At 44.8% G+C, this 9,546-nt stretch overlaps 1 protein-coding gene across 1 annotated transcript; it reads right to left on the bottom strand.

Moving 5' to 3' along the window:
* Positions 1-1,569: 1,569 nt before the first annotated feature.
* On the bottom strand, positions 1,570-5,985 carry LOC147097032 (tubulin alpha chain). Its single transcript, XM_085972772.1, has 4 exons — positions 5,877-5,985; positions 3,947-4,169; positions 3,702-3,850; positions 1,570-2,806 (listed from the first exon to the last, which is right to left on the bottom strand). The coding sequence occupies exons 1-4, from the start codon at positions 5,877-5,879 to the stop codon at positions 1,826-1,828; spliced, it is 1,356 nt and encodes a 451-aa protein (XP_085828898.1). The 5' UTR covers positions 5,880-5,985; the 3' UTR covers positions 1,570-1,825.
* Positions 5,986-9,546: the final 3,561 nt, after the last annotated feature.

The following is a 9,546-nucleotide window of genomic DNA, read 5'->3' as shown; positions in this document are numbered from 1 at the left end:
TGACTAATGTCCCCCATGGATCTGTACTGAGGCCTCAGCTTTTCACCAATGACTTAGACGAAGGAAGAGAGCCATATATCCAAGTTTACTGACAATACTATAGTTAGGTGACAGTAACTAGAAGCAGAAAGTTGCAAATGAACATTGATAGATTGAGTGAGCAAAACTGTGGCAGATGAAGTGGAAGGTCATCCACTTTGAAAGATAAATCAGAGTATTTTCTAAATGGCAAGAAGCTACAGTCTGTGGAGCAGACATTTAGGGGTGCATGTACAGAAATCACTAAGAGTGGACAGGTACAAAAAGATTTGAAAAGCTAATGGAATGTTGGCCTTTATCTCGAGGGGTCTGGAATAGAGGGGTGTAAGTTATGAAACAGTTGTATAGAGCTCTGGTTAGATCGCATCTGGAGTTCTGTGTACCACACCTCAAGAAGGATAGATCAGCTTTGGAGAGGGTGCAGCACAGATGCACCAGAATACTGGGGCTAGAAGGGTTAAATTATGAGGACAGGTTGCATAGGCTAGACTTATATTCCCTCTAGTAAGATTAAGGAGTGATATAATTTTTGATTGGGTAGAGATGAACTATTTTCTCTGGTGAGAGAGTCCCAAGGGGGCAGAGCCTTAAAATTAGAGCTAGGTTGCTAGGGGTGATGTCAGGAAGCACCTCTTCACACAAAGGGTAGTGGAAATCAGGAACCCTCCCTCAAAGCTGTTGAGGCTGGGTGGGGCGTCGAGTAAAATTTCAAAACAGAGATTGATAGTTTGTTAGGAAATGGTATTAAGGGATATGGAACCAAGGCAGGTAAATGGAGTCAAGATGCACATCAGCCATGATCTAATTTAATGGCAGTACAGGAGAGGCTGAATGGGCTACTCTGTCCCTAAGACTGGAATAAGCATGTGCAATCCCTGGAGGTGGACCAAAGATGATGTTGAGGACAGTGGAGTGGTCAATGGCAAAGGTTCAAGGGACAATGCACCATGGTTGTGGAAGTCATTAGTGATAAGCCTGGGGGGGGGGGGGGGGGGGGGGGCGGCGGCATGGTCGAGAGGGTGGCTGTGCGGTTTACACAGCAGGGGCAGTGGGTTTCATTCCATTAGGGTACTACTGGTTAGCAATTAGGATGTGAACGCTTTTTCCTCTCCTATGCTGAAGCAAGGTGTAGCACTTCTACAAAGATCAGTGAACAAGTTCAAGAATTTAACCTACAGCCATCCTAGTGTGTGACAGTCAGTGCTAACTGGCCAGCAGGGAACACAATTACATTACAGTGAATGCTAATTATTGGAGGAAAATAGCTTTGAGAAGTGCGTGACCAAGTATAACCGTATTAAAGTTTAACAAATGGATGGTTTGAATTGAAACTGGGGACACTACAACCCTCACAGCATATTCAGCTTCTGTTCATAGCTTTACATCTCAAACAAGACTTCTGCTATGTATTATTGCCTTGTTATTTTTGATTTGAGCTAGCCCTTCAGTCTTTAGGAAAAGTTGCCATGACAATCCAAGCTTCAATTAGACAGAATTAGTTTGATTAAGGCAATGAATGAATTAAAGCAATTTCTTTTAAGCTCCTTTTTATTGCATCGGACATGGTTAAAAAGGTTATGCATAGACACAAGCACACATGATCACAGATCAAAGACAACCGTAAAGATCGTTACGTATTCTACACAGTACCAAACTGGTACTATTTCTAACACCCTGGCTGTGTAACATCACACTCAATAGTCAGACACTGGAATGAATTGAGCCTGGAGCTTAGAAAAAAGACGCATGCTTTTGTGAATCAGACAAGATCAAGAATCAATACAAGTTAATATTCTTCTCCTTCCTCTTCCCCTTCACCTTCAACAGAGTCAACACCAACCTCTTCATAATCCTTCTCCAGAGCAGCCATGTCCTCACGGGCCTCTGAGAACTCGCCTTCCTCCATACCCTCACCAACGTACCAGTGAACAAAGGCACGTTTGGCATACATCAGGTCAAACTTGTGGTCCAGGCGAGCCCAAGCTTCAGCAATAGCTGTGGTGTTGCTCAGCATACACACAGCACGCTGAACCTTGGCCAGGTCACCTCCAGGTACAACAGTGGGAGGCTGGTAGTTGATACCAACCTTGAAACCAGTTGGACACCAATCCACAAACTGAATGCTACGTTTGGTTTTAATGGTAGCAATGGCTGCATTGACATCTTTTGGCACCACATCACCACGGTAAAGGAGACAGCAGGCCATGTACTTGCCATGGCGTGGGTCACATTTGACCATCTGGTTGGCTGGCTCAAAGCAAGCATTGGTTATCTCGGACACAGAAAGCTGCTCATGGTAGGCTTTCTCAGCAGAGATAACTGGTGCATAGGTGGCCAATGGGAAGTGGATACGGGGGTATGGCACCAAGTTGGTCTGGAACTCGGTCAGATCAACATTCAGAGCACCATCAAAGCGGAGGGAGGCTGTGATAGAGGACACTATCTGGCTGATGAGGCGGTTCAGGTTGGTATAAGTTGGTCGTTCAATGTCCAGGTTTCTTCGGCAGATGTCATAGATGGCTTCATTGTCAACCATGAAAGCACAATCCGAGTGCTCCAGGGTAGTGTGGGTGGTCAGGATGGAGTTGTAGGGTTCTACCACTGCTGTAGACACCTGTGGAGCTGGGTAGATGGAGAATTCAAGCTTGGATTTCTTGCCATAGTCAACTGAGAGACGCTCCATCAGCAGGGATGTAAAACCAGAGCCAGTGCCACCGCCAAAGCTGTGGAAGACCAGGAAACCCTGGAGACCTGTGCATTGGTCAGCCTGTAAAAGCGGAAAAAAATAGCTTTGTAAAGCAAGACATCGAGAGGCTTTCCTCATTTTGCACCTGCTCTCCTTTATAAAAAAAAGTGACATGGATGTGCGGGTTAGGTTGATTGGCTATGATAAATTGACCCTTAGTGTTAGGGGGATTAAATACGTGGGGTTACGGGGATCGGGTGGGATATGTGTCGGTGCAGGCTCGATGGGCCGAAATGGCCTCTATCTGCACTGTGGGGTTTCTGTGATTCTGGCAGCATCCATTACTTTTCCAAATAGCCATTTATATGTAAACTTAGGCAATGAGCACTGCTATGTTACTCATGGGGCAAATACATACAAGCCTGATCCACAGGCAACATCCATACTATTGAAGGGTCACTTGACAGTACTCCTGAGCAGAGACCCTGGCAAGTCTAGACTGAGGGAGTGCTGCACAGAGGTGCCATCCTTTGGATGAGACAGTAAACCATCCTCCGGTGTATGTAAAGATCCTTCAACTATCACTAAAACAGATTATCTGGTCATTTATCTCATTGCTGTTGGTGGGACCCTGATTGTGCAATTTGGCAGCCATGTTTCCTACATTATGTGCAATTTGGCAGCCATGTTTCCTACATTATAACAGAGACTACACTTCAAAAGTATTTCATTGGCTGTAAAACACTGGGACATCAAGCTTGTGAAAGGCGCTATATAAAAATGTCTCTTTCCCACCCCCCTCCCGAGCAAAGATACTAGTGATCATCCAATCAGTATTTCCTTTACTACCTACTTGGAAATTAAGAGTACAATTGTACATGTTTTTTCCCCAAGCAGGTGACAAAAATAAACTATGCAACAGTTTCTAGTGTTCTACCATCATATCACGTGTTCAGTTCTAGTAAATGTAACTCACCAGTTTACGGATTCGATCCAGAACCAGGTCAATGATCTCCTTGCCAATTGTGTAATGGCCACGGGCATAGTTATTGGCAGCATCTTCCTTCCCAGTGATGAGCTGCTCAGGGTGGAACAGCTGGCGGTAAGTACCAGTACGAACTTCATCTGAAAAACAGGTTAACACAATTGGTCAGCAGTGGATTAAAAAGATAGTTGCGGTTAAATGTTACTGCTAGAAAATATACATTTAAAATGACTTACCTATTACAGTTGGCTCCAAGTCCACAAACACAGCTCGTGGAACATGTTTGCCAGCTCCCGTCTCACTGAAGAAGGTGTTGAAGGAATCATCTCCACCCCCAATGGTCTTGTCACTGGGCATCTGTCCATCAGGCTGGATGCCATGTTCCAAGCAGTAGAGCTCCCAGCAAGCATTGCCGATCTGCACACCAGCCTGGCCAACATGGATACTGATACACTCACGCTGAAGACAGAAAAGAGTGGTGTGTATTAATGTACACTGGACAATAAAAATAGTAATGTAAACAGTATTTTAGCATGTAGTACTGGTTCCATTGTCTTATTTGAAAAAGGGTACTTTATTACAGAAAACACCTTCAACTTGAAGATTGAGAACTTCATTTTTTTTTTTTTTTTTTTAAAAAAGCATTGGCATGTAAATTCACCAGCAACTTGAAGATTGACAACTTCAATGTATATTAACTGATTATTTTTTTTTAAATCACTTGAATGAAGCATTGGCATGTAAATTCACATGACTGAAACATTGGCACACATGCCCAAAAGATGCACTAGGTGTAATGTTATTCAATTTTATAAAATTGTCTTCGTTTTATTCCTCATTAGTCGTGCCCCTCATTAAAAAAAGGGTCCTTTTGATTGTTCGATGACACGGGGGCACCCTAGTGTCCCCTTAGCAGTTTATCAATAAAGGTACGTCCACCGGTGAGCTGGACCAGGCGCTCACATCACTTCACTGCATCAGGGAGGCAGGGCGCTGACGCAAAGGACAGTGGGAGGTGTAGTTTCCCGCCGCCTCCCTCCGGTGCGCTGGAACCACTCCAGGCACTGCAAATCCCACAATGCAAAGCGCACTGCGGCGGCACCACCATGCCAGAGAGCGGCGGCCATGCGCCGTGGACTGTTTTCATCCATCACCCGCAGCAACAACAAGGGCAAGACTTCTCTGCAGGAATCGAGTTACAACGTTGAAGAGAAGCCACAATCGACGCAACACCCGGGTATGAGGCAGGGTTGAAGCCCATCAATTGACAAGATTTACCACAAAAAAAGACATCTTCACGCGACTCCGCAGCCATGTGAACTGCCTGCGGTTGGCTCTCAAGGATAGCGCAATTTCAATTGCAGAGCAAAGAATTACTGCATTGTCGGCCCGTCTCCTGTCTCCACTCTCCGTCGCCTAGCTTTTAAATCGCGCGTCCACAACCTAAGCCGCGGTACTCGCCTCCTGCGTTTTTTCTGAAACACTGGCTAACAATCGCTTAAAAAACAACCGGCACGGAAGGGGCGTTCTGGCGCGCATTTAAAAGCAGGCGCAAAAAACATACGAATTTACCGGCGGACGAAAAAAAAATCAAGATTCCGATTCTCGCGGGAAAAAGTCCCAATTCAAAATAAATACACAGCGACGCCTACCCTCCCAACCCATGCAGCGCATTAGAGCCATGAGCGCGATCGAGCTCACTCGCTCGTTTCCTCGCAGTCCCCACCCGCCGTTCCGCACTCGAGCGAAATAGATTCAGCGACCTCTCCCAAACAAAGAACACATTTACACCTCGGCAAGGTTATGGCGGTGGCATAAAATGACCCCCACCCCCCTCACCGCTTTAGCAGCTGTGAAGGCGAATTGCGTCTGTTTTCAACAATGTTGCCACTGCACGTTATTGACTTCATTGCGACATTGTTTTCATCCCCAAAATGAAAAGTTACGTTGCATTTAAGAAATTGCAACAGGGTGGCGAGAACACCCAAAATGAAACGTTGCATTTAAGAAATTGCAATAAGGCGGGGGGGCGAGAAAATGGAATTAATTGCGAAAATTAACAATTTTAGGATCAATTTGCACCCTTACTGTATCCTAATTATGGACTGCCCGATTATAACGCTTAATTAAAAACAATTCAAGGGGTTTGCAACATTGCATACTCACCATTTTTTTTTTCAAGTTGGTGGAGCTACGAGGATGACACTACAAAAGGTGACTGTTACTTTGCTCGACAGTAACGAGTCGATGTAAGTAACCGAATAGCAAGTGGTGGAAAATGGCGCGCTCTTATACCCGCGGAGGCCGAGTCCAGCCTTTCATTGACATTGGCTGCGAGGAGGAAGGGGCGGCGGCAGTCGCTGTCAGTCAACCTTTGATTGGGCGAATGCCGTTATTCTGAAACACGTCAGCTTTAACGGTTCGAATCCCGTTTCAGGAACTGCGCAAAAAAAAAGCACTGCAGAATGTACTAGAAAAGGGGCAAGTACTTATTTTGCTGCTTCGGTTGAGCAAGTGGTGAGATTTAATGTGGAATATGTACTCCCCACCAGCCCTACTCTTCAATTTTAACAGCAAATGTTGTTTCAGAGATCATTGAAAAACAGTTACATTCTAAACACCCCTCACATTACTATGATGATCACAATATTTGTACAAGCGCGAAGAAATAAAAATCTCAAGGGACAGCGGAAGCTTTAATGGCGTATGAGTGTATATGAATAATGAAATCCGTTCTCTGCAGGCATCTGCATTAAGGGCGGGGATGAACGAGATTGCAGAATGCGGATTATGGGGAAAGCCATTTGAGCGAGCCCGCAGTTGCTGCAGAATGTACATCACACCTCCATCATGTGCTCTTGACTCCTTAAAGAATGTCAAAAAGGACAGGTGCCACATTGAATATTGCAATTAAATGTATGCCTTGCATCAGTACTTTAAACATGCCGAAGCTTTACTGCAGTACAAAATTCAATATAGAATACTGTTTCTATGTCTACAACGCAATAGGATTTTAGTGTGGACAACATTAAGTGGAGGTGTGCAGTACAAAACTGCATACAATTCCCTTTACAAAGAGGAGATTGTTTTTGGTGAGTGGCTTAAAAGCATCCGATATCAGCCTTCTGGCTCTGATCGCATTCTCGCCTCTGAATCAGAGATTGTGGATTCAAGCTCGCACTCGGAGATTTAAGCACGTAATCTAGGCTGTCTCAGGAACTATAAAATAAATAGATGACGAAAACAAACAGCCATCCAGTATTTACAGTAATATTTCTGGACGGTATCAAAGGCAATCTCTGAAGCCAAAAAAATCTACTACAGATAAAGAATATTGGATACATACAATATGTATAAATTACAAGGAACATAGATAGCATGTATAGTATCTGATAAACCCGAGCGTCACATGCCCCACAAGTATGCACTAGACGACACATTTTCTGGGAGTTTTATGTGTCACTGCAGTTCCTCACACATACTAGAAGGGATTATAAGAGATGCCCTTTATGGTCACTGGGAAAGGGAGGGGGCCATCTCAAATTCACAACACGGCTTCCGGAAAAATAGATCGTGCCGTACAAATTGGATAGAGTTTTTTGAGGCAGTCACTGAGGGAAATCCAGTAGACATTGTCTGCCTGGGCTTTCAGAAAGCCTTTGCTAAGGTTCCTCACACTAGGTTACTTCACAAGATAGAATCTTGTGGTATCAGTAGCACTTTGAAACACTGGACTAGGAATTGGCTCCAATCCAAAATGTTGTAGCTAATGGATGTTTCTCAGCCTGGATGCACGTTATTCGTGGTATCTCCCGTGGATCGGTCCGAGGCCCACTACTCTTCACGGTCTTTATGAATGACCAGGACAGTGATGTAGGGAGTATGGCCAGTAAGTTTGCAGATGATACCAAAATCTGTGCAATGGTTAAGACAGTAGAGAGTGCAATCAAATGCAAAAAGATTTAGATGTGCTAGGGGAGTGGGCCACACAATGGCAAATGGCATTTAACTTCGATAAATGTAGTGTTATGCATGTTGGAAGGGCCAACACAGAATAGACATGTTGTGGCGGAGACCACATAGGGACAGTAACACAATTCACTATGTATAGCCAATGTTGTTATCGCTCCACGTTATGTACGGAACTTGGTTGGGTTATCACATCGGGGTCACCAATGTAGGAGTCGCTGGAAATCAACAGATTGCGAGACTTTCGTAGCAGCAAAGAAAAACGCGTGTTAGCTTTATTAACTCTCCGCATGGACTCACGCGGGGCCGACCTCCGGCTTCTGCACCCTCAGCCCACCACCAAGCGCCCGGGGACCCTCCGGCGACCCCCTCGGTCCCCGCCCCGGACTTAAGGAGCCGTTTCGACCGTGTGATCCGGGCCCCTCAACGACTGACATTGCCAGTTCTAGTGAATTCTGGGGGGTCGTATGTGGCGGAGACCACATAGGGACAGTAACACAATTCACTATGTATAGCCAATGTTGTTATCGCTCCACGTTATGTACGGAATTTGGTTGGGTTATCGGGGCAGGGTCCCTTTAAGAGTGGTGACATCATAGCCCTGCGACGAGGCCGAGTCCCTGAGTCCATGCGGAGAGTTAATAAAGCTAACACGTGTTTTTCTTTGCTGCTACGAAAGTCTCGCAATCTGTTGATTTCCAGCGACTCCTACAGTGTCATTTGCCGGGAACAATACTGAAAGAGGTTGCGAGATCTAGGTATTATTTTGCACAGATCACTAAATGTTCATGACCAATGTAGAGAAGCTGTAACTAAAGCTAACAGGGTATTGGGTTGTATTAATAGAAACATTCAGTACAAATCAAAGGACATCAGTCATTATGCAGGTCATTGGTTAGACCACATCTGGAGTACTGCGCCTAGACAAGGAAGTGTCTAATCATGATGCTCCAGCCATCATGGTGTGAGGCAGGCTTGATGGACCAACTGGGCTTTTCCTGCCCATCAATTTCTCTTGCCTATCCCCGATTTTCTTTGCTCCACCATTGGCGGCTGTGCGTTCAGCCGTCTAATCCCAAAGCTCTAGAATTCCCTCCCTAAACCTTTCCGCCTCTCTCTCTTCCTTTAACATGTTCGTTAAGACCTACCTCTTTGACACCTGTCCTAATACCTTCTTATGTGGCTTGGTGTTAAAATGTGTTAGATAATTGCTCCTGCGAAGCGCCTTGGGTACGTTTTACTATGTTAAAGGTGCTATATAAATGCAAGTCATTGTTTTTGAACTGAGGGCAGAAAATTGGAGTTAGAACGCACATGGCTAACAAAATGGTGGAATTGCTCATTGGGCAGAATAGCTTACTGCTGTTCCTATTTATGTTCCTAGGTGCAAATTCCAGATAAGGGAAGAATCAGACTTTCGGGTGCTGGCTTCCCAACACTTCAGGCTCACGTGGAGAGCAGCGGTTTGGTAAGATAGACCCTGAACCATTGCTAGCTATGGAACAAAATCCCAGCCTGAGGTACAAATTTACCTTTAACCTTTCATTGAGTTTGAAAAATATTGGTTTTATTTCTGAAAATACTTTAAACTAGTCAAATGTGTCAATTGTGCAACATTTTAAATGCCTAACTTGGCTTTGTTTTTCCCCTCCAATTCGTTCCTGGGTGCTGGTTTAAACATAGAAAAAAACAGAAAAATAGGAGCAGGAGTCGGACATTCGGCCCTTCGAGCCTGCTCCGCCATTCAATATGATCATGGCTGATCCTCTATCTCAATACCATATTCCCGCTCTCTCCCCATACCCCTTGATGCCTTTTGTGTCTAGAAATCTATCTATCGCCTTCTTAAATATATTCAGTGATTTGG

The sequence above is a fragment of the Somniosus microcephalus genome, chromosome 33 (genome assembly GCF_052327205.1).
Source record: "Somniosus microcephalus isolate GS21.2 chromosome 33, FLI_Smic_1.0, whole genome shotgun sequence".
Classification (NCBI taxonomy): domain Eukaryota; kingdom Metazoa; phylum Chordata; class Chondrichthyes; order Squaliformes; family Somniosidae; genus Somniosus; species Somniosus microcephalus.
Note: the sequence above shows the minus strand (reverse complement) of the source record. Positions and strands in the feature narration are given on the sequence as shown.